Consider the following 26,356-nt stretch of genomic DNA (forward strand, 5'->3'; position numbering starts at 1 on the left):
TATATTCTTGTACATAGGAGCAGTATTATAGCAGTTATATTCTTGTACATAGGAGCAGTATTATAGTAGTTATATTCTTGTGCATAGGAGCAGTATTATAGTAGTTATATTCTTGTGCATAGGGGCAGTATTATAGTAGTTATATTCTTGTGCATAGGGGCAGTATTATAGTAGTTATATTCTTGTACATAGGAGGCAGTATTATAGTAGTTATATTCTTGTACATAGGAGGCAGTATTATAGTAGTTATATTCTTGTACATAGGGGGCAGTATTATAGTAGTTATATTCTTGTACATAGGGGCAGTATTATAGTAGTTATATTCTTGTACATAGGGGGCAGTATTATAGTAGTTATATTCTTGTACATAGGGGCAGTATTATAGTAGTTATATTCTTGTACATAGGAGGCAGTATTATAGTAGTTATATTCTTGTACATAGGAGGCAGTATTATAGTAGTTATATTCTTGTACATAGGGGGCAGTATTATAGTAGTTATATTCTTGTACATAGGGGCAGTATTATAGTAGTTATATTCTTGTACATAGGGAGCAGTATTATAGTAGTTATATTCTTGTACATAGGGGCAGTATTATAGTAGTTATATTCTTGTACATAGGGGCAGTATTACAGTAGTTATATTCTTGTACATAGGAGGCAGTATTATAGTAGTTATATTCTTGTACATAGGGGCAGTATTATAGTAGTTATATTCTTGTACATAGGAGGCCGTATTATAGTAGTTATATTCTTGTACATAGGAGGCAGTATTATAGTAGTTATATTCTTGTACATAGGGGCAGTATTATAGTAGTTATATTCTTGTACATGGAGCAGTATTATAGTAGTTATATTCTTGTGCATAGGAGCAGTATTATAGTAGTTATATTCTTGTACATAGGAGCAGTATTATAGCAGTTATATTCTTGTACATAGGAGGCAGTATTATAGTAGTTATATTCTTGTACATAGGAGCAGTATTATAGTAGTTATATTCTTGTACATAGGGGGCAGTATTATAGTAGTTATATTCTTGTACATAGGAGGCAGTATTATAGTAGTTATATTCTTGTACATAGGAGGCAGTATTATAGTAGTTATATTCTTGTACATAGGGGCAGTATTATAGTAGTTATATTCTTGTGCATAGGAGAAGTATTATAGTAGTTATATTCTTGTACATAGGAGCAGTATTATAGCAGTTATATTCTTGTACATAGGGGCAGTATTATAGTAGTTATATTCTTGTACATAGGAGCAGTATTATAGCAGTTATATTCTTGTACATAGGGGCAGTATTATAGTAGTTATATTCTTGTACATAGGAGCAGTATTATAGCAGTTATATTCTTGTACATAGGAGGCAGTATTATAGTAGTTGCTTCCTCATACCTTTGGGGCAGTATTATAGTAGTTACCGCTGTCACTTCCCCTCTCGCGCGCTTCTTCTGAACAGTGACACACAGTTCAGGAGCCAACAGATGACAGTAGTGAGCACAGTATACTCCTCCATGAGATCTTTGCTGTCTCCTGGAACATGATGAGTTGTATTGAAGATAAATAATGAGGTGTTACTCTTTTATTTCCTCCTGTGACTTCCTAGCCATTTTCCTGTTTTTATAGCCATCCTGTGACTTGTAGTGTGACAATCCCACAAGCTGAAGGCCGTACGATGTATCTGCTCACCTTGTGCTTAACACAGGAAATCCAGAAGTGTATTTATTAGTTCTGTAAACTGCAAAAAGGCCCTTTTGGCAGCGAGGGGGAAATGAAAAAATCCAGACAGCGTTTCTCATAATCCCACAATAAAGCTTAATTCTGTCAAAAAAAGAAAAAAAAGCGAAGGAAACAACAACCTTTCTTTTTGTGCTTTTTTATTCTGCGAAATGAAAGCCGTAGACACGGTACACTCATTCTTTTTTATTAGCTGCAGCTTTTATATAATTTCACTTTCATTTACTGAATGTACACAGACCTTGACATTTTCTGTTTCTATAGTCACAACCGTAAAGCTTCTCCTAATACTTATTGTATTTTTCCCTTTTCTTTTTCCATCCCCTCCTCCCTGCACCTTTTACCATCACGCCACGTCCTCGCCCCCTTTACAGACATGGCGGTGGTAAACATAACCCTCTGCTAAGTCCTAAGTACCGGTACTTGCTGTTTTCAGAGAAAATGGAAAAATAAAGGGGGGAAAAAAAACAATAAAATAAAACTCAAAGCTTCATAAATGGCTCTGTGCTAATTAACGTGCGGGCGCACAGCTTAATGCCATCATGCTATACATTTTGGCACGTTAATTTATATTTTTATTCTTCCGCTCTTCTAAGTGGGAGGAATAAGGCTCAGTTGATTGAGAGACCACGCGAGGATTAAATCGGTTCTCATATATTCTGAAAAACATTGTGCCTTATGGCGTCTTGTTCCGGTAAGGATCCTGCAGTTTGTCATGTTTTCGAAAAGTTTAATAAAGCTTGTTGACAGATCTAATGGAATTTTTTTAAAAATGTACTATTTGGTTGGATTTAAAGGGAATTTGTCGGATCACTTTTTGGTCACTTTAAACCTCCCCCACCCTTCCCAGTGTGCATAAGAGCAGTCTTCTATCTAGAGCACTAAGTAGAGTCAAGCAAAATAATTCACAGGTCCAGCAGTCATGTCAGTAGTCCACGGGAGCCGGATTAGACCCTGCAAATTTTCTCCTACCAGCCGGCGCCTTTTCTGATTTGTAGGTCAAGCGCCACATCATGTGTGATTCACACGACAAGGTGTAAAGACACAAGGGTCAGTGGGTAATTTCGTCTACTGGCCTTGGTGACTTCAGAAAGACCGTGCAGGCCAGAGCTCTTACCACTGAACGCCTGTACTCCTTCCCCGTGGGCAGAACGCTACTCAGACAACGCAGGGTGACGGTACAACACCCGGTAAGAGTTTATTGGATCTCCAACAGTTATCGGCATATACTCGTAGTACATTCCCAGCAAGGACACACGATGCTGACAAGATTTGGAGGTGTGCTGAAATAGAAAGAGATACCAGAGTGAGTAAAACAAACCACGAAATACAAAATAAAGTATTAAGTACTTACTGTTCGAGAATATGCCACCTACTTCCTAAATAGAGACAGAAGATGAGTGCAGGGTAAAGAACAGAGAGATAAACCTCAGCTGGTCTTTCACTGGCTTAAACTACAGCAGTATGGCTGGACATCCAAAGGAGACTATCACCTGCAGGACATACCAGTAAGAGGAAAGTATATAAAGCTGACCTCTATAGGTTATAAGGCAAACAAATGAGTAAATGAAAACACCCATTACCCTAAATGACTGAAACAAGGGTAAAAGAAACTAAACAACCGGAGAAAAGGTGTATCTGATGTGGCTCGGTGGAAAGAGAAGCTGACTACAAAACGCCTGCTCAAGGATTTAAACCCAGACGCATGACAGTTGAGCAGTTCTGTAATCCAGCTGCGTGTGTGACTGGGCAGTGAGAAGCAGTTGCAGTATCTCTCCTGTGTATGTGTGATTGAGCTGTGAGGAGCAGCTGCAGTATCTCTCCTGTGTATGTGCGATTGAGCAGTGAAGAGCAGCTGCAGGATCTCTCCTGTGTATGTGTGACTGAGTGGTGAGGAGCAGCTGCAGTATCTCTCCTGTGTATGTGTGACTGAGCAGTGAGGAGCAGCTGCAGTACCTCTCCTGTGTATGTGCGATTGAGCAGTGAAGAGCAGCTGCAGGATCTCTCCTGTGTATGTGTGACTGAGCGGTGAGGAGCAGCTGCAGTATCTCTCCTGTGTATGTGTGACTGAGCAGTGAGGAGCAGCTGCAGTACCTCTCCTGTGTATGTATGACTGAGCGGTAAGGAGCAGCTGCAGTATCTCTCCTGTGTATGTGTGACTGAGCGGTGAGGAGCAGCTGCAGTACCTCTCCTGTGTATGTGTGACTGAGCGGTGAGGAGCAGCTGCAGGATCACTCCTGTGTATGTGTGACTGAGCGGTGAGGAGCAGCTGCAGCATCTCCTGTGTATGTGTGACTGAGCGGTGAGGAGCAGCTGCAGGATCACTCCTGTGTATGTGTGACTGAGCGGTGAGAAGCTGCTGTAGTATCTCTCCTGTGTATGTGTGACTGAGCGGTGAGGAGCAGCTGCAGCATCTCCTGTGTATGTGTGACTGAGCGGTGAGGAGCAGCTGCAGTATCTTTCCTGTGTATGTGTGACTGAGCGGTGAGAAGCAGCTGTAGTATCTCTCCTGTGTATGTGTGACTGAGCGGTGAGGAGCAGCTGCAGTATCTCTCCTGTGTGTTTGGCACCGTGTGTTGTGGTAGGTGAGGAGCTGTTGCACCAGCACCGTTTCGCACCATAAGCAGATGGTGTCCGGTCAGATTCTTGGTGTTTGCTGGTATTACTGCCCTGTTCGGGGTAGGAGCCACAATCTTGGTCTCAGTGCCCATACTGTCCAGCTGCCGTGGTTGTTGGAGATTTTCGGAAAACTGCTAACAAACTCTGACACATCATCATCCTTGGTGCACAAACAAACAAAGACACAAAACCAGATCGACTTCATCTTCCTACAAATGAAAAAGTTGTAAATGAAACTTTTTGTGTTTAATAGTAGAAATCTCCAATGGTGCGATGGAGTACCGGTATGGGGGATGGTGGGACTCGTCTCCCGCATTTCTAATATTTCAAGCTCAGCTGCGTTCTTAGCCAGTTGGCGTTGGCTACAGTGCCGGATGCCGCTTATCATCACAAGCATACAGCCGGCTTGGCTTCGTCCACCGCTCTGCCTGGTGACTGACAGACTTCTCCTCCTCGCTATCTCCTCCTGGAGAATTCGCTTTGCAGGAGCAGAAATAAGGCTGCAAGTGGAGTATTTCAGTGTTTTTGACTCATTGTCATCCAGGTGAGTAATGGGCCCTTGTGATTGTGAAGGCGAAAAACTGCGACAGATCTACAGTGGTGAACATGTTGCTGTGCATCCAGGGTCTGGTTCCTTTTGGAGGCCTAAAGACCTTTTTGCCCCATTAGGGGACAGCTGTAGGATCGGGTATGTTAAATTTCAGTGCCTGATCGGCTGAGAGATTGGCTACTTCTGGAGGTGTCTGGCAGTTACTCCCCTCTCCCTACTGCAAACATACGCACGTTCAGCCAAACCGAAAATGCATGAATATGGTGGAGCTGACGGCCGTATGAGTACAACTATCCATCTGCTCTGGCCACTTGGCTCTCTTGAGAACTAAAGCATGGGGTATATTAAAGTACAGTATGCCTGATTCATACTCCTTCCCCCAACATCTGTTTTTGGAGGAGTGACAAAAATTCCCTCCCGAGAGTGGTCCTAAAGCTTAACATGGATGTTTGTGAAATGAACGTTGTCTCCAGCCAACAACTATTCGTCCGGACCCCATCATACGCATGCACGCACGGCTAAGGGAAGAAGTACGTAAGCTTTAGTGGCATCCTATCACTTATGATCTTGAAAGGGGTTTTTCGTTTTCAGAAAATCCATGTAACTTGGCTGCAGTTTGTTTGTTTTTTTCTCACCCTCCCCAGATCCAGCGTTGAGTCTTCACCGCTGCTCCCAGTGTCCGTGATGGTCTGCAGCGCTGACGTCATGTCAACAACGCTGATAACTGAGCTCAGTTTGGACCAAGCATGTTAACATCCAATAGCCCAATCCTTTCTTACTCCCTCGACATAGGGGGGAATTTGGAGGCCCACCACACTTCGGGTGGGACCAGTTGGCCATCCATTCTTTTTGGGATAAAATGCCTTGTGCGCAGGCTTATCTGTCCAAGTACTCTGGGGTTGTCCATTACGAGAAGGATGAAACTTTTCGGAAGAAGGTACCCAGCTCTTCTCTTCACTTACCGTATTTTTTCTTCATCCAACATTAAACTGTTTCCTAAGAATCGTTATTTTACAGCTTCTTCTTCATCGCTCTAAGGGACAAGTTTCCTGGATGAATAACTCTCCGAACTTTTCATATTTCCCTGATGGACTCTATAGATGGCGGATTGTAGCACATGCGTTTATAGAGGAAATGACCCGAGCCGTTTCCTTTACAGGAAATGATACAGAACAGTCTGACGCCTAATTGAAAACTCTCTCTGGATGTCAGATTTCAATAAATTAAGCAAAGCCTTCATTTCCTGGCCGCAGCCATTACTGGAGACGTACAAGGAGCGATGACTCCGGAGCCCGGGCCTGGTCTGCTCCATGCAAAGGTGGAATGTAGAATGATTGGGGACTTTGCAGCTTTCCTTCAGGGATACCAGCGCTAATCATCTCGGCCGCCTGTCCTTGGGATGAAATGATATGATCATTTCTTTTTCCCGTCTCTGGAGGAGGGTAAAATTAGGATTCACTTTTGTTCCCCTCCTATAGAGATGTCATTATCCTCCTAGAAGAGGTTCACACTGAGACTTGTCTCTTGGTTATTGAAAATGCTTAATTGAAAATACATGTGGTGCTCCGTGGACCCTCCACTGAAGACGCCGGCTAATAGAGCTTCGGTGCCTGCGTCCTTCACGTCTGTGCCAAGGAGGAGTGAGAAGCTTCCATCTGTGATACATAGGGAATGGGGACAGGGCTCGACATAACACCAGTCTTTTTTTTTTATTGTGGTGTGCCAATAAAAATCGCAGTTATTTCGAGGTCTCTAAACAACGGCGCTCGTCCTGGAGCAAGACTGTAAGTTGAGAGCATATATAGTAGAGTTGAAGGGGTTGTCCTGCTGAAAGTTCTGAAAGAAGCTTAGAAACTTATAAAAAAAGAAGTCATCCATACTGATCCCATTCCACTTGGTGGGGTGGGTTCTGACCTCTTGCATGGGAAAGTTGCATTCTGCTGGTGTAGCTCTACCTGTCAAACTATTGCACCCTTGTCATGGCCAAGCCTCTCTGTCCACCATCCAACTTAATTGTTTTGCGTCAATCTCTAAATTTTTCTGGCTCCTGTAAAGCTATAGCTGTCAATCAAGGAAGAGGAGAGCAGAGAAAAATGCAAAATAAGTAGATGGGAAGATGCACGGAGACGCTCAGCCACACCAAGGGTGCACTTGGTTTGAACAGTCATTTTGAACTGACGGACTCCCTTTAAATTTTCACAGTAGGGCACCTGGCAAGTAACTGCAGCACCGCTCGATAAAGCTGAATAGGACCAGTAGACATCCATAAGGAGCAGGATAAAACGGAGAATCGGGTAGTGCTGCACCAGCACGCAGCCCCTTTAGTCTTGGGGTTAGTGGTGGTTCAGAAGTCAGACCCCAATGATCAAGAAGTGATAGCAACATGAATTGTTAAGATGGAATATCCTTTTAAACTTTCCTTTGGCTAACTGGTTAGCACTGTTCCTCTGCAGCGTTGGGGTCCCGGGGTCAAATCCCACCAGGGTCACCATGTGTCTGGAGCTTGCATGTGCTCTCCGTATTTGCGAGGGTCTTCTCCGGGTTCTCTGATAGGAAGTTTTCGATTGTGAGTTGCGTTTTACGTTTTTCAGATTAGTAGAACGTCCTCTGTGTCTCCTTCTGTCAATAGCAGAGTCGTTATCTGTTGGATTTTTTGGCATTTGCAATCATTCTAAGATATTTTGTTAGGGAAATTCTAATCACTTTTCTTCCTTTATTATTAGATTTTCTGTGCATCTGATCAGTCGCAAAGGGGTCGGTGATGATCGGTCGGAGTAAACAGCCAGCTTAGGCGCCGTCTCACTAATTCCTCCATTAACAAATATTTTCTGTATCCCATAAACTTCAGTGGTAGTGGGAAAAGCGAGCGGCACATTTGCTTTCAAAGCATTAGCAGAGAAAATGGCTGGTAATTCGATGAACTCAAGAAACATTTCTATTAGGATAAATAAAATGTAGCAGATGTCAGATGGCGCTCCGCATCTGCCCATCTAAGTGCCTGCTTGACTGATGTACAGTACATTACGTCAAATTACATGGCGCTTGCATGCAAATAACTGCTAAGTATTTGCCTCTTTATTCTCCCTATTTCCTTTTTATTTTTTTTTAAATTGTGTCCTTGGAGTAAAATACATTCCTTAAGTCTTATCCCCCCTACACACCCAATCTCCTTTATGGCTCCACTTTTACAGCGTTGCCATAAAGCCATCACTTCACTGATATGAGGAGTGTAAGCACCCTAATTAACTGCAGCCAGCAAACTGCAAGCAGCATGGGTTCCTGCCTCATCTTACAGCCCAAGGGATCAGAAAGAGCAAAGTGTAAGGAATTATATATTCCCCTCTGTTGGGCTGTTGGTAACCCTTCAAGGGGCTTTTTTAGGCTAAAAGTAACAATTATTTTTCATTTGTGGATCAATTGACTAATTGCATGTTATTACTTGTATTACAATCCCCAATCCAGAGCTGCACTCACTATTCTGCTGGTGCAGTCACTGTGTACATACATTACATTACTGATCCTGGGTTACATCCTGTATTATGCTCCAGAGCTGCACTCACTATTCTGCTGGTGCAGTCACTGTGTACATACATTACATTACTGATCCTGAGTTACCTCCTGTATTATACTCCAGAGCTGCACTCACTATTCTGCTGGTGCAGTCACTGTGTACATACATTACATTACTGATCCTGGGTTACATCCTGTATTATACCCCAGAGCTGCACTCACTATTCTGCTGGTGCAGTCACTGTGTACATACAGTTGTGCTCAAAATTTTCCATACCCTGCAGAATTTTTGCTTTCTTGACCTTTTTTCAGAGAATATGAATGATAACACCAAAACTTTTTCTCCACTCATGGTTAGTGGATGGGTGAAGCCATTTATTCACAGACTACCGTGTTTTAGCTTTTTAAATCATAATGACAACCCAAAGCATCCAAATGACTCTGATCAAAAGTTCACATACCCCGGTGATTTTGGCCTGATAACATGCACAGAAGTTGACACAAATGGGTGTGAATGGCTACTGAAGGTAACATCCTCACCTGTGACCTGTTTGCTTGTAATCAGTGTGTGTGCATAAAATCTGAGTGCGGTTCTGGGATCCAGACAGACTCTTGTATCTTTCATCCAGCCACTGACATTTCTGGATTGTGAGTCATGGGGAAAGCAAAAGAATTGTCAACGAATCTACGGAAAAAGGTAGTTGAACTGTATAAAACCGGAAAGGGATGCAAAAATATATGCAAGGAATTGATAATGCCAGTCAGCAGCATTCAAACTGTGATGAACAATTGGAAAATCAGGGGCTCTGTACAAACAAAACCACGGTCAGGTAGACCAACGAAAATGTCTTCCACAACTGCCAAGAAATTTGTGCGGGATGCAAAGAAAAACCATAAATAACATCAGCTGAAATACAGGACTCTCTGAAAACTAGCGGTGTGGCTGTTTCAAGATGCATAATAAGGAGGCACTTGAAGAAAAATGGGCTGCATGGTCGAATCGCCAGAAGAAAGCCATTACTGCGCAAATGCCACAAAGTATGTTCCATGCAATACGCAAAACGGCACAGAGACAAGCCTCAAAACTTCTGGAACAAGGTAATTTGGAGTGATGAGACCAAAATTGAACTTTTTGGCCACAACCATAAACGTTACATCTGAAGAGAGGTCAACAAGGCCTATGATGAAAGGAACACCATTCCTACTGTAAAGTACGGAGGTGGATCGCTGATGATTTGGGGATGTGTGAGCTAAAACGGCACTGGAAACTTTGTCAAAATTGAAGGAAAGATGAATGCAGCATGTTATCGGCAAATACTGGAGGCAAATTTGCACTCCAGTCTGGAAGCTGCGCGTGGGACGTGCTTGGACGTTCCAACATGACAATGATCCAAAACCCAAGGCCAAGTCAACCTGTCATTGGCTACAGCAGAACAAAGTGAAGGTTCTGGAGTGGCCATCTCAGTCTCCTGACCTCAATATCATTGAGCCACTCTGGGGAGATCTCAAGCATGAAGGTTATGCTAGACAGCCCAGGAATTGACAGGAACTGGAGGCTTGTTGCCAAGAAGAGTGGGCAGCTTTACCATCTGAGAAAATAAAGAACCTCATCCACAACTACCATAAAAGACTTCAAGATGCCCTTGATGTTAAAGGGGGCAATACACGGTATTAAGAAATGGGGTATGTGAACTTTTGATCAGGGTCATTTGGATGTATTGGGTTGTCATTATGGTTTAAAAAGAGAAAACACAGTAGAGCGACAATAAATGACTTCACCCAACCACTAACCATGAGTGGAGAAAAAGGTTTCATATTCTGTGAAAAAACGCCAAGAAAGCAAAAATTCTGCCGGGTATGTAAACTTTTGAGCACAACTGTACATTACATTACTGATCCTGCACTGAGTCATGGTTTCTGATCCTCGGCCCCTTCTCGGTCTGTTGGGTTTTTTATGCCCCTTGTAGTTCTTGACTCTTGGCAGACCCGTATCTCTGTCCTGAACTATTGGCTTTGCCCCACACATAGTATGGTAATTGTGGCACCTTTGCCTCTTTTTGCTTCTTGTCAGAGCAGCTGTTTCTTTGGGTCACCCTTTAGGGCTTGTGCTTTGGCATGTAGTATTGGTTTGGGGCTGGAATTGCTTTCTTTATGTGCCGTTGGTGCCCAGTTCCTGGGGCGTGTACACTTTTGCAGGAACCGCCACTTATCTTCAGATGGACATGCTTGCTAATGGCTGAGTACTGTTCTTGGAGCATTCAGGATAACTCTTGAACATCTGCAGTAAATACTGATTGAGAACCGATATTTGCCCCATTTCACATCACCAATAAGTTGTCGCCCAACTTCCCTTGACTTGTGAATTGCAGAGCTGCCGAGTTACACAAGGTCAGGTAATATCCATGCACAATGAGGCAGATCAGCCGTCTACACGTCGGAGAAAGCGGAATATGTGCTGCCGAACCTCGCCGGACAGGCAGCGCCTACTGAGACGTCACATTAATGGCTTCCCAGCCTCCCAACATACAGACAGAGGCCGTAGAAGATGGTGTGGTGACATCTCCACACCGTCCCCGTCGGGAAGCTTATTTGTTTGCACGTCCAGCTGCTTAGAAATAGCCCCCCAGTCATTAAGTGGTTAATGTAGCGACCCAGCTGTGCGCTCAAGGAGCCGGTATTTTCTGTAAATGATGGACCTGGTGTTTCTCAGCAGAAGATAAAATAAACCAGAGTGAAGAAGAGTCAGAAAATGAAAAGGTTTTCTCTCCGCGCCTCGGGCTACATCCTGATGCTGTGAATTATCCCGAGATGTTTGCAGGGAGGGCTGCGTACCTGTACCTGTCACACCGCATCGATCGCACTACACTGCACATCACTGCCGCCACCCGCAATCAGGAGATGCAAACTGGTGCTGAGAGCTTCCCACTTGGCTGTTCTTGCCGGTTGTCAGCCTTACTATCACGTACCTGGTGCTTGGGATATACACTGCTCAAAAAAATAAAGGACACACTAAAATCCCACCTCCTAGATATCACTGAATGAAATATTTCAGTTGCAAATCTGTATTCATTACATAGTGGAATGTGTTGAGAACAGTAAAACATAAAAATTATCAATGTAAATCAAAGTGAATATCCCATGGAGGTCTGGATTTGGAATGATACTCAAAATCAAAGTGGAAAATCAAATTACAGGCTGATCCAACTTCAGTGGAAATGCCTCAAGACAAGGAAATGATGCTCAGTAATGTGTGTGCCCTCCACGTGCCTGTATGACCTCCCTACAACGCCTGGGCATGCTCCTGATGAGGCGGTGGATGGTCTCCTGAGGTATCTCCTCCCACACCTGGACTAAAGCATCCGCCAACCCCTGGACAGTCTGTGGTGCAACGTGATGATGGTGGATGGTGCGAGACATGATGTTCCAGATGTGTTCAGTCGGATTCAGGTCTGGGGAACGGGTGGGCCAGTCCATAGCTTCAATGCCTTCATCTTGCAGGAACTGCTGACACACTCCAGCCACATGAGGTCTGGCATTGTCCTGCATTAGGAGGAACCCAGGGCCAACCGCACCAGTATATGGTCTCACAAGGGGTCTGAGGATCTCATCTCTGTACCTAATGGCAGTCAGACTACCTCTGGCGAGCACATGGAAGGCTGTACGCCCCTCCAAAGAATTGCCTCCCCACACCATTACTGACCCACTGGCAAACCAGTTATGCTGAAGGATGTTGCAGGCAGCAGATCACTCTGCACGGCGTCTCCAGACTCTGTCACGTCTGTCACATGTGCTCAGTGTGAACCTACTTTCATCTGTGAAGAGCACAGGGCGACATTGGCGAAGTTGCCAATCCTTGTGTTCTGTGGCAAATGCCAAGCGTCCTGCACGGTGTTGGGCTGTGAGCACAACCCCCATCTGTGGACGTCGGGCACTCAGACCATCCTCATGGAGTCGGTTTCTAACCATTTGTGCAGACACATGCACATTTGTGGCCTGCTGGAGGTCATTTTGCAGGGCTCTGGCAGTGCTCCTCCTGTTCCTCCTTGCACAAAGGCTGAGGTAGCGGTCCTGCTGCTGTGTTGTTGCCCTCCTATGGCCCCCTCCATGTCTCCTGGTGTACTGGCCTGTCTCCTGGTAGTGCCTCCAGCCTCTGGACACTACGCTGACACACAGCAAACCTTGCCACAGCTCACATTGATGTGCCATCCTGGATGAGCTGCACTGCCTGAGCCCCTTGTGTGGGTTGTAGAATCCGTCTCATGCAACCACGAGTGTGAAAGCACAACCAACATTCAAAAGTGACCAAAACATCAGCCAGAAAGCATTGGTACTGAGATGTGGTCTGTGGTCCCCACCTGCAGAGCCACTCCTTTATTGAGGGGGTCTTGATAATTGCCAGTAATTTCCATCTGTTGTCTATTCCATTTGCTCAACAGCATGTGAAATTGATTGTCAATCAGTGTTGCTTCCTAAGTGGACAGTTTGATTTCACAGAAGTTTGATTAACTTGGATTTATATTCTATTGTTTCAGTGTTCCCTTTATTTTTTTGAGCAGTGTATTTAGGTCACTTTATACACCTTCAGCTGAAACTACAACTCCCAGCATGACCCAACAGCCACATGGGTCAACTTTTGCAGAGGATAAGTGAGCATGCATATATGAGCATACTCCAATTTCAAAATCCCCATTTTATACACTCTTTTAGGCAAATTAGAGGGTGGTCCTCCAATCAGCATCGTCATCTTTTTACCATAGGGGGAAAACTGTTAAAAATATGGTCTCCTACCCTGGAGGACCTGTCGGACCATGTCATAAACAGATATGACATTGATTTCAGTGGACGTGGTGTTATACTTATTTCCACCTCTAGAGGCACTGCAGGGAAATTGAACGCTTATTGCCAGGTTTGTGAAATGATTGTGGGGGTAAGGGCATACTTTGTGATTGCCTTGCTAAGAAGTAGGGATTGGCCATGAGCAAATCCCTTTAAGAATCCTACAGCGACAGAAAACTTTACTCTCCAAAAGAGAGTTGGTCACTTTCAATGTGGAAATAGGGGGTTCAAGTCTCAGCACAATTTTCTCATTGAGAATAGTCGCCTTTTGATTTATTAGACATTAATGGACTGCTGTGACTTCACCTCAGCTGCATTATCTGTTGGGGCAAATCATTAAAAAATCTGAGACAAAGTGCACACGTAAACGCGCGTCGGGGTGGACGCATCCACGGGACAGCTGGTGTCTCCTTTTCATCGTATAGCAGATATTAATTATTTCAGTACATTTTACATGGCAGCAATCTACTCTTCTAAACTACTACAGTGACAACCCTCACTGTTATTGGTATATACTGGTATTATTTGTTTCTATGGTAATATCCCAGCCTGTCCCTTGTGTTACGCGTCTGCTTTTTCCTGGTCAGTAGTTCCCACTTGCACCTTATTTTATGCTTTTTTTTTTTTAATTATTTTTCTGTTGTTGGGGTCTTGAATTGTCAGAATTGGGGGGGTCTTGAGTTGTCAGAAACCCTCCCCATAGTCACTGACTCAAGGTGCTCTTTTGTACTTTATCCCATGCTTTACACTGCGGCCCTGCTTGCTTTGCTGAACTTTAATGTTCCAGTCAGGTATCACATTACTGCTTCCAAGCTATATAAATAGAAATGAAACTGACCTTGTATCTCTCCCATGAATTTACTTAGCCTTTTGCAGAATTACAGAAAGAATTAAGATAATGTTCTGAAATAAATTAATTCTTTTCTTTCGCTTTTCTTTTTGTCGAATTCAGTTCCTTTGAGAAATTAAACGGCAAGAAACAGGAAGAAATACAGTTTAATTTATGGCTCTCCCAGAGACGAGGCGTCGTGCACCTACTTATTCATCTCATTTAATTTTAATGACAAATTTAATCAACGGTTCAAAAGTTTTTAGGAGACAGTCACAGAGAGGATAGGGGATGGACACACAGGGGTAGGGTCTGTAGGAAACGTCCACATTGGGGTAAGAAATGTTCACACTGGGTTAGGGCGTGTAGAAGGTGGTCACATAGTGGGAGGGTCTGTAGGAAACTGTCAAATAGGGGTAGAGTCTGTAGGAGATGGTCACAGAGTGGCAGGGTTTGTAGGAGATTATTACAGATGGATATGGTCTGTAGGAGATGGTCACGGGGGGGGCATGGTCTGTACATGGTCACAGAGGGACATGGTCTGTAGGAGATGGTCACAGAGGGACATGGTCTGTAGATGGTCACAGAGGGACATGGGCTGTAGGAGATGGTCACAGGGGGGCTTGGTTTGTAGATGGTCACAGAGGGACATGGTCTGTAGGAGATGGTCACAGAGGGACATGGTCTGTAGATGGTCACAGAGGGACATGGGCTGTAGGAGATGGTCACAGGGGGGCTTGGTTTGTAGATGGTCACAGAGGGACATGGTCTGTAGGAGATGGTCACAGAGGGACATGGTCTGTAGATGGTCACAGAGGGACATGGTCTGTAGGAGATGGTCACAGAGGGGCAGGGTATGTGCGATGGTTACAGAGGGGCAGGGTTTGTAGGAAATGGTCACAGAGCGACATGGTCTGTAGTAGATGGTCACAGAGGGGCATGGTCTGTAGAAAATGTCACAGAGGGACATGATCTGTAGGAGATGGTCACGGAGGGGCAGGGTTTGTAGGAGATGTCAGAGGGACATGGTCTGTAGGAGATGGTCACTGAAGGCAAGGACTGTATGAGAAGTCCCTGTGGGGGAGAGTCCTATTCACATAATTTAATTTTAATGAAAATGTAATCAATAGTTCATTAGTCTGTAGGAGACACTCACAGAGAGGTAGTGTCTTTAGGGGACGGACCTACTGGGGAAGGGTCTGTAGGGGACGGACACATAGGGGGAGGGTCTGTAGGGGACGGACACATAGGGGTAGGGTCTGTAGGGGACGGACACATAGGGGTAGGGTCTGTAGGGGACGGACACATAAGGGTAGTGTCTGTAGGAGAAAGACTCAGGGGTACTGTCTGTAGGACATGGACACATAGGGGAAGGATCTGTAGGGGACAGACACATAAGGGTAGTGTCTGTAGGAGAAAGACTAAGGGGTACTGTCTGTAGGACATGGACACATAGGGGAATGATCTGTAGGGGACAGACACATAAGGGTAGTGTCTGTAGGAGAAAGACTAAGGGGTACTGTCTGTAGGACATGGACACTTAGGGGGAGGGTCTGTAGGGGATGGGCATGCTAAGGGAGTGTCTGTAGGAGACTGACACATAGGGGTAGTGTCTCTAGGAGAAAGACTAAGGGGAACTGTAGGGGATGGACACAGGGGGAGGGTCTGTAGGGGACAGACATACTAAGGGAGGGTCTGTAGGGAACGGACACATAGGGGTACTGTCTGTAGACAATGAGCACATAGGGGTAGGGTGTGTTCAAGACTTTAAAGAGGTTGTCACTAGAGAAGACCTTGGCCCAGTGTTGACATTAATAATTTGTGGCAACTGGATGGAGTCCTACAAACCTTCTTCTACCTGCCGGCCCCCCTGCTCCTACCTGCCGGCCCCCCTGCTCCTACCTGCCGGCCCCCCTGCTCCTGCCTGCCGGCCCCCCTGCTCCTGCCTGCCGGCCCCCCTGCTCCTACCTGCCGGCCCCCCTGCTCCTACCTGCCGGCCTCCCTGCTACCTGCTGGCCTCCCTGGTCCCTGTTCTCACAGGTGGGCCTGGCGTGGCCTCATGCTCATGTCGTGCCTTTACAGTTTTTTCTTTTTAAGGTGTTTTGGGTGTCAGTAGTGATGTAGAGGAGTTGTAAGGAAGTGATAAAAAAGTTTTATAGCGTGCCATCATCGGTTCACTCTGGGGAAATCATGATCACTGGAATCCTATAAATGCATCCTACGGATTGCTCTCTGTTATCAGCCATTTTATGCTGGGGAGAGACTCTCTGGCGTCAGGTCAGTATGACCGAGTAACTTTTTTTCCGATCTTCTAGACACTTACCTTTTAATTAAATTTTAGGGTCTCTCCTTGATTCTCCAATTTAAAGCTCTCCAGGTTTAACCTTTTCACTGCCAGGAAGAGTTGGGTCCTCACAGCATGGACAGATATCAGTCAGCAGGCAGAAATGAGCATGGATGGAAACCTGCGGCGGGATGTTATTGCCCCCCTGTTGCTAAGCCGTACGTGGGGGGTCTTGCTTCTTCCCTCGCCCCTCGTCTTACTGTCTATAAATAGTAGGAATGGGGACCGAAGCCGCTCTCTATTCCCAGCTGCTGTGTCTGGCCTGCGGTGACAGTGATAGAGTGACAGCTGACAGTGAGCGCTGCGCAGGAACGGCCCGGAAATGGGGCTCATATGATAATCTCCTGTGCTGCAAAGTTTGGAGCGGTGTGACGGTGTTACTGGTAACGTCAGCCAAAGACACAAGCCATCCGACTGTACCTGTATATGGCGACATTACAGATATAGTAATACAGGATGTAACTCAGGATCAGTAATGTATGTACACAGTGACTGCACCAGCAGAATAGTGAGTGCAGCTCTGGGGTATAATACAGGATGTAACTTAGGATCAGTAATGTATGTACACAGTGACTGCACCAGCAGAATAGTGATTGCAGCTCTGGGGTATAAAACAGGATGTAACTCAGGATCAGTAATGTAATGTATGTACACAGTGACTGCACCAGCAGAATAGTGAGTGCAGCTCTGGAGTATAATACAGGATATAACTCAGGATCAGTAATGTATGTACACAGTGACTGCACCAGCAGAATAGTGAGTGCAGCTCTGGAGTATAATACAGGAGGTAACTCAGGATCAGTAATGTATGTACACAGTGACTGCACCAGCAGAATAGTTAGTGCAGCTCTGGGGTATAATACAGGATGTAACTTAGGATCAGTAATGTATGTACACAGTGACTGCACCAGCAGAATAGTGAGTGCAGCTCTGGGGTATAATACAGGATGTAACTTAGGATCAGTAATGTATGTACACAGTGACTGCACCAGCAGAATAGTGAGTGCAGCTCTGGGGTATAATACAGGATGTAACTCAGGATCAGTAGTGTAATGTATGTACACAGTGACTGCACCAGCAGAATAGTGAGTGCAGCTCTGGGGTATAATACAGGATGTAACTCAGGATCAGTATTTTAATGTATGTACACAGTGACTGCACCAGCAGAATAGTGAGTGCAGCTCTGGAGTATAATACAGGATATAACTCAGGATCAGTAATGTATGTACACAGTGACTGCACCAGCAGAATAGTGAGTGCAGCTCTGGAGTATAATACAGGATGTAACTCAGGACAGGTAATATATTAACACTGTGGATATGTCCTTTAAGATTAATGTTCGGATAATGATCATTTGGGAACTTGACTTTTACCTATTCTGAGAAAACCAGAGTAAAGATTATATTTGTGTTTTTCCATCTCTTAATCTTTTTTAGAACCTGGAGATCTACAAGATGACGGCGGAGCAGTTCCATACGGCCGCGACCAATGCCGAGTTCCGGGTGAAGTACGTCTCTTGGTTCTTTATATTAGTTACTGTGTTTTTTCTGTCTTATTTTTTTGGATTATTTTGCTTGCGGAAGAATTTGTGTCATTACATCTGTACTACAATGATGATGAAGCTGCCCAGTGCCCCCGGATCCGGACCCCCATTACTCTGCTTATTAGAAGCTCACACTACCAGACAATATGCCATAATGGATGGTTTCCTCAGGAATATAATTGTGCACATAGATGATTACGAGGCTGTAATAATTGACTGCTTCCTTGATTAAGAAACATGCATCATCCCTTTAATCAGCGCTAACCTGCGGTCTGTGCCGCCTGGCGTCCCCCCTCGCGTCTCTGGGGTGGAGGTGCCGTTTCGGCTCTTCGGGTGTCCTGTTTGCAGTAATGAAGGGATATTTGCAGTAACGCATTTAATTACTCTCCCGTGGCACTCGGCCGCAGTCGCCATCAAAGGTAATAAATGCGGAGGCTGCGTCCACGATGCGATCAGACCGCTGACTATTCTCTTCCCATCCTATTCAGAAGCCGCAGCCTTGAGAATATTCAGTGCAGGGGCTTAAAGGGAACTCGCTTCTTATAGCACATGGTTAGTGGGGCAGAGGCTTGTGGTCACATTGGTATGCTAAGCCCTCCAGCTTTAAAGCCCCCTCATTACAGCTGCTAAATAAAGGGACCTTTCCTCGAAGTCGTATCTAAGTCCAGTTTATGGCGCTAACCTTGTATCTGAAAATCTTGGCACAAGCAAGACAGATGCCTCATTGTCCCTTCCTTCGCACCTTTGATGTTTTAGAAAGGGGTTGTCCTGTTGAAACAAGTTCCCAAAAGACCCACTAAGCCGGAGACCCTCCATAGTTTTTGGAAGACGGTAACTTGAAGCTTTTTGGCATAAGGAAATATTTTTGTTGTTGTTGCCCCTCGCCTACATCCCTTGCTATTATTATGACCTACATCCGCACATGCAGAGCATTGCAGCTATGATAGGCTACGTTCACATTTGCGTTGTGCGCCGCAGCGTCGGCGCCGCAATGCACAACGCAAACAAAAACGCATGCACAACGCTGCGTTTTGCGCCACATGCGTCCTTTTTTTCATTGATTTTGGACGCAGCAAAAATGCAACTTGCTGCGTCCTCTGCGCCCGGACGCGGGCGCCGCAGGGACGCATGCGGAGCAAAAAGCAAGTGCGACGCATGTCCATGCGCCCCCATGTTAAATATAGGGGCGCATGACGCATGCGGCGACGCTGCGGCGCCCGACGCTGCGGCGCAGACCGCAAATGTGAACGTAGCCATAGAAAGGTGTCAGGATACACAGAGCATTGCAGCTATGATAGACAGGTGTCAGGACACACAGCATTGCAGCTATGATGGAAAGGTGTCAGCACACACAGCGCATCCCAGGTATGATAGAAATGTGTCAGGACATGCAGAGCATCGCAGCTATGATAGACATGTGTCAGGACACACAGAGCATCGCAGCTATGATAGACGTGTCAGGACACACAGAGCATCGCAGCTATGATAGAAAGGTGTCAGCACATGCAGAGCATCGCAGCTGTGATAGGAAAGTGTCAGGACACACAGAGCATCGCAGCTATGATGGAAAGGAGTCAGGACACACAGCATCGCAGCTATGATAGAAAGGTGTCAGGACACACAGCATCGCAGCTATGATAGAAAGGAGTCAGGACACACAGCATCGCAGCCATGATGGAAAGGTAGTAGAACAAGCAGAGTAGCGTTCTTAGTGCACCCCTATGTGTAAAATTTATTCTGCAGAGACATGCTGCAGTCTGGAAAGACGCGCCCCATGTCGGTCTCCGTGAGTGGAGCCGCAGGCGTCTGTGGACACATAGTGGACATAATTTCTTGAAATCTCATCCACTATGCTGTAACATCTGGCCGCTGCGGGTTGGACACTGCATAAATACGCAGCCTTACACCCACAGAAACTCCGGATCGTGTGCACACACCCTTACAGGCTTTTTAATATTATGGCTGATCAGTATCTGCATTTATGACTATATTTACCATTTCTGAGATTGAGACCTCGCCTTCAGTGATCAGGAGCGCAGTGCTCCCCTGCCTCCCTTCTTCCTGCCTGTGGGAGGAGGGGCCGTGTGCTCCTGGTGATTGACATCTTTACCTTTTCAGCATCGTTGCTGCAGTAGATCCACCTAGTAAATGATTAGACTCTTCAACACCATTTTCCAGTGATTGTTAAAGCAGGGCCGCTTCTTCACCAGATTAACCCTCCGTGCTCACACCGGTATGCAAAACCCCCTCTATTCCCTTCCCCTTCCCGGTACCACCGCATTGCACAAGAACCCGCGTCGGGAGAGGAGGTTGCCAGGCAACTAAGTTACTCCGCTAGTTCTAGGAGCAGATGATGAGCTGGTGTATGGACCTCCGTCCGCGCGACTTGTTAATTGTATCGTAACCCTGAAGCGGCAGCGCGCCGAGAGGTCCTCAAGTCACTGGAAAGAGCAGATCCTTAGTGCTCAGCTCTCGTTGCTAGGTTGCTTCTCAGTGTTGTGATCTTCCTCCTTTTTTCTCTATTTGCAAGAATCTAGTCTTCCATTAATTGTCCCGTGTTTATTGACTACCTGCACGGATTGTGGCGGTAAGTGTTCTAGGAGGTATAAAGTATATCCGTAAGTTCTGCATTTTTCCAGGACTTTCTCCATTAGACACAGTCTACTTTCTAAGCTGTCTGAATAATAAAAAAAAAAAAAAAACAGGCAAAAAAAATGCACATTTACCTATAAAAATCTCAACAATAGCCCTAACAAGCCTTAAAGGAATTGTCCTCTTTAGGAAAAGTTTGTCTTATAAGTTCCATTATTAGGGAACATGTAAACTTGCCATACTAACCTTTTCCGGGTCCAGCACTGAGTCTCAGCCACTGCTCCTGGTGTCTGTTGTACGCAGCGCTGCAACCAGTCTGTGAGCGCTGCTGCTTGTGCATATGCATAGTCCGAGCTGCTGAGCTCAACGTGATGACAGCGCTGTAGACAATCAGTCTGCGGGAGCAGTGGTATGGACTCATCGTTGGACCTGTGAAAAGCCATAAAGTACTAAAATTACTTCTACCACTAGAGGGAGCACAATGCAGACTGTAGATGCTGAATACAGTGTGTCCCAGAGCTCCCTCTAGTGGTGGCATAATTTTATAATTTTACCCTTTGTATTTAGGAGATCTCAGGCTCCATAATAAGAAGACTGTTCCATAATAAGAAGACCGCTCCAATCACGGGAACTTATTACAAATTGATTAAAATAAAATTGTGGCACTATGAAGAAAAAAATAGGTTTCAAGGCTGGGCTATCAGTGACTGAACAATAAAGAAAAATGCATAATACTGTGTGTATGTATATGTGTGTGTGTGTATATATATATATATATATATGTACTAGATGGTAGCCCGATTCTAACGCATCGGGTATTCTAGAATATGTATGTAGCTTATTTATGAAGATTTTAGAATAACACATTGAATACACAGGATTCGGCCGGCCGCGACCAATTAGCGAAGCGTGGTTCAAATCCCGTGCCAATTCGCGGCCGGACTGCGCCTGTCGTTGATTGTTCGCGGCCGGCCATGTAGTATATAACAGCCCACGTAGTAAATAGCACAGCCACGTAGTATATAGCACAGCCCATGGAGTGTATAACAGCCCACATAGCATATAACACAGCCACGTCGTTAATAACAGCCCACGCATGCACTATATAACACAGCCCACGTAGTGTATAACACAGCCCACGTAGTGTATAGCACAGCCCACGCAGTGTATAGCACAGCCCACGCAGTGTATAGCACAGCCCACACAGTGTATGGCACAGCCCACGCAGTGTATGGCACAGCCCACGCAGTGTATGGCACAGCCCACGCAGTGTATGGCACAGCCCACGCAGTGTATGGCACAGCCCACGCAGTGTATGGCACAGCCCACGCAGTGTATGGCACAGCCCACGCAGTGTATGGCACAGCCCACGCAGTGTATGGCACAGCCCACGCAGTGTATGGCACAGCCCACGCAGTGTATGGCACAGCCCACGCAGTATATGGCACAGCCCACGTAGTATATTGCACAGCCCACGCAGTATATAGCAATGTGGGCATCATATCCCTGTTAAAAAAAAAAAAAAAAAAAAGAATTAAAATAAAAAAGTTATATACTCACCTTCCGTTGGCCCCGGATCCAAGCGAAGCAGTTACCAATGCTCCTCGCGCTCTCCGGTCCCAAGAGTGCATTGCGGTCTCGCGAGATGATGACGTAGCGGTCTCGCGAGACCGCTACGTCATCATCTCGCGAGGCCGCAATGCATGGAGCGGTCACCGGGGCGTCGGGAGGAGCGGGAAAGGCCGGTTCTGGATCCGAGGGGCTGACGGACGGTGAGTATATAACTATTTTTTATTTTTTTTAATTATTTTTAACATTAGATCTTTTTACTATTGATGCCGCATAGGCAGCATCAATAGTAAAAAGTTGGTCACACAGGGTTAATAGCAGCGTTAACGGAGTGCGTTACCCGCGGCATAACGCGGTCCGTTACCGCTGCCATTAACCCTGTGTGAGCGCTGAGTGGAGGGGAGTATGGAGCGGGCACTGACTGCAGGGAGGAAGGAGCGGCCATTTTGCCGCCGGACTGTGCCTGTCGCTGATTGGTCGTGGCCGTTTTGCCGCCACCAATCAGCGACTTGGATTTCCATGACAGACAGAGGCCGCGACCAATGAATATCCGTGACAGACAGACAGAGAGACAGACAGACAGACGGAAGTGACCCTTGGATAATTATATAGTAGATATATATGTGTGTGTGTATGTATATGTATATATACTAGATGGTGGCCCGATTCTAACGCATCGGGTATTCTAGAATATGCATGTCCACGTAGTATATTGCCCAGCCACGTAGTATATTCCCCAGCCGCGTAGTATATTGCCCAGCCACGTAGTATATTGCCCAGCCACGTAGTATATTGCCCAGCCACGTAGTATATTGCCCAGCCACGTAGTATATTGCCCAGCCACGTAGTATATTGCCCAGCCACGTAGTATATTGCCCAGCCACGTAGTATATTGCCCAGCCACGTAGTATATTGCCCAGCCACGTAGTATATTGCCCAGCCACGTAGTATATTGCCCAGCCACGTAGTAAATTGCCCAGCCACGTAGTATATTGCCCAGCGACTGAGTATACAGCACAGAGCCACGTAGTATACAGACTTAAAATAAAAAATAAACATATACTCACCTTCCGAAGGCCCATTGAAGTCCTGGCGCCTGTGTACGGTGCACGCGGCAGCTTCCGGTCCCAGGGTTGGTATGAGCGCAGGACCTGTGATGACGTCGCAGTCACATGACTGTGACGTCATGGCAGGTCCTTGTCGCATACCATCCTTGGCACCGGAACCTGCCGCTTGCATGGAGCTGTCACTGGAGCGTCGCGAGGAGCGGGAAAGGCGGCGGAAGGTGAGTATATAATGATTTTTTATTTTTTTCATTATTTTTAACATTAGATCTTTTTACTATTAATGCTGCATAGGCAGCATCAATAGTAAAAATTTTGGTCACACAGGGTTAATAGCAGCGTTAATGGAGTGCGTTACACCGCGGCATAACGCGGTCCGTTAGCGCTGCCATTAACCCTGTGTGAGCGCTGACTGGAGGGGAGTATGGAGCGGGCACTGACTGTGGGGAGGAAAGAGCGGCCATTGCCCGGACTGTGCCCGTCGCTGATTGGTCGTGGCAATGGTCATGGGCGTTTTGCCACGACCAATCAGTGACTTGGATTCCATGACAGACAGAGGCCGCGACCAATGAATATCCGGGACAGACAGACGGAAGTACCCCTTATACATATATATATATACTATATAATTGTCTATGTGTATATGTATGCATGTGTGTGTGTGTGTGTGTGTGTGTGTGTGTGTGTGTGTGTGTGTATGTATATATATATATATATATATATATATATATACAGTGCCTACAAGTAGTATTCAACCCCCTGCAGATTTAGCAGGTTTAATAAGATGCAAATAAGTTAGAGCCTTCAAACTTCAAACAAGAGCAGGATTTATTAACAGATGCATAAATCTTACAAACCAAAAAGTTTTGTTGCTCAGTTAAATTTTTATAAATTTTAAACATAAAAGTGTGGGTCAATTATTATTCAACCCCTAGGTTTAATATTTTGTGGAATAACCTTTGTTTGCAATTACAGCTAATAATCGTCTTTTATAAGACCTGATCAGGCCGGCACAGGTCTCTGGAGATATCTTGGCCCACTCCTCCATGCAGATCTTCTCCAAGTTATCTAGGTTCTTTGGGTGTCTCATGTGGACTTTAATCTTGAGCTCCTTCCACAAGTTTTCAATTGGGTTAAGGTCAGGAGACTGACTAGGCCACTGCAACACCTTGATTTTTTGCCTCTTGAACCAGGCCTTGGTTTTCTTGGCTGTATGCTTTGGGTCGTTGTCTTGTTGGAAGATGAAATGATGACCCATCTTAAGATCCTTGATGGAGGAGCGGAGGTTCTTGGCCAAAATCTCCAGGTAGGCCGTGCTATCCATCTTCCCATGGATGCGGACCAGATGGCCAGGCCCCTTGGCTGAGAAACAGCCCCACAGCATGATGCTGCCACCACCATGCTTGACTGTAGGGATGGTATTCTTGGGGGCGTATGCAGTGCCATCCAGTCTCCAAACGTCACGTGTGTGGTTGGCACCAAAGATCTCGGTTGGTCTCATCAGACCAGAGAACCTTGAACCAGTCAGTCTCAGAGTCCTCCAAGTGATCATGAGCAAACTGTAGACGAGCCTTGACATGACGCTTTGAAAGAAAAGGTACCTTACGGGCTCGTCTGGAACGGAGACCATTGCGGTGGAGTACGTTACTTATGGTATTGACTGAAACCAATGTCCCCACTGCCATGAGATCTTCCCGGAGCTCCTTCCTTGTTGTCCTTGGGTTAGCCTTGACTCTTTGGACAAGCCTGGCCTCGGCACGGTAGGAAACTTTCAAAGGCTGTCCAGGTCATGGAAGGCTAACAGTAGTTCCATAAGCCTTCCACTTCTGGATGATGCTCCCAACAGTGGAGACAGGTAGGCCCAACTCCTTGGAAAGGGTTTTGTACCCCTTGCCAGCCTTGTGACCCTCCACGATCTTGTCTCTGATGGCCTTGGAATGCTCCTTTGTCTTTCCCATGTTGACCATGTATGAGTGCTGTTCACAAGTTTGGGGAGGGTCTTAAATAGTCAGAAAAGGCAGGAAAAAGAGATAATTAATCCAAACATGTGAAGCTCATTGTTCTTTGTGCCTGAACTACTTCTTAATACTTTAGGGGAACCAAACAGAATTCTGGTGGGTTGAGGGGTTGAATAATAAATGACCCTCTGAAAAAACTTTTCACAATTTAAAAAAAAATAAACAAAGAAATAACATTCTTTTTTGCTGCAGTGCATTTCACACTTCCAGGCTGATCTACAGTCCAAATGTCACAATGCCAAGTTAATTCCAAATGTGTAAACCTGCTAAATCTGCAGGGGGTTGAATACTACTTGTAGGCACTGTATATATATATATATATATATATATATATATATATATATATATATATATATATATATATATATATATATATATATATATATATATATATATATATAAAATATAGTTGTGGATCATCTCTCTTCTTTACCAATGACCTTTTGTGGCTTACCCTCCTTGCGGAGTGTGTCAATCAGGGCTGTGGAGTTGGAGTCGGTGTCATGGAAATTGAGGAGTCGGCGGTTTGGCTTACCGACTCCACAGCCCTGGTGTAAGTGACTGCCTTGTGGACATCTGTCAAGTCAGCAGTCTTCCCCATGATTGTGGAACTACTGAAACAGGGTAATGATATATATTGATGATATTCTAATTTTGTGACAAGCACCTGTACGTATGTTGAGCTATATTCTGTTCTTTATTTGAGTAGGCACTAGACTGTAATATTCGTCCTGCTATGTACTAGATGACTACACGAAGGAAGAAACACTCAACATGCCAGCTATAATCCACGATTTTCATTCATTCTGATAATTTGCGTCTTAATATTATAAGCAATACGGGCAAGAAATTGCAAAAATGAATCATCACACGTTAGAAAGGGCAGAGCGTTTCCTAGAAAGAAAGGTTAAAACCCCGATAAGCTGCTCTTGATTCCTGATAGTAAAGTCAGACTATGCAACAGTCGGAGCGGCTGTGACTGTGGTGGATATTCATGTGGAGTATAGTAAAGGATGGAGGGACGTGGCGCAGTGATGGCGCCGGCCTCCATCATGTGCCTGTATCCGCCTGGTACAAATAATTGACCTCGTGGAGACCAAAACATCCAACACCGCGGAGACACCATCACGTGTTTCTCAACGCAGTG

At 45.4% G+C, this 26,356-nt stretch overlaps 1 protein-coding gene across 1 annotated transcript in view; it reads left to right on the forward strand.

The window, feature by feature from the left end:
* The window catches only part of CHCHD6 (coiled-coil-helix-coiled-coil-helix domain containing 6), a 209,529-nt gene that overhangs the window by 79,819 nt on the left and 103,354 nt on the right, over window positions 1–26,356 (forward strand). The window contains exon 7 of the mRNA XM_077276609.1: window positions 17,860–17,930. Within this exon, the coding sequence (XP_077132724.1) occupies window positions 17,860–17,930 (71 nt within the window). The remainder of the gene's footprint in view (window positions 1–17,859; window positions 17,931–26,356) is intronic.

Source organism: Ranitomeya variabilis, chromosome 8, assembly GCF_051348905.1.
Source record: "Ranitomeya variabilis isolate aRanVar5 chromosome 8, aRanVar5.hap1, whole genome shotgun sequence".
NCBI lineage: Eukaryota > Metazoa > Chordata > Amphibia > Anura > Dendrobatidae > Ranitomeya > Ranitomeya variabilis.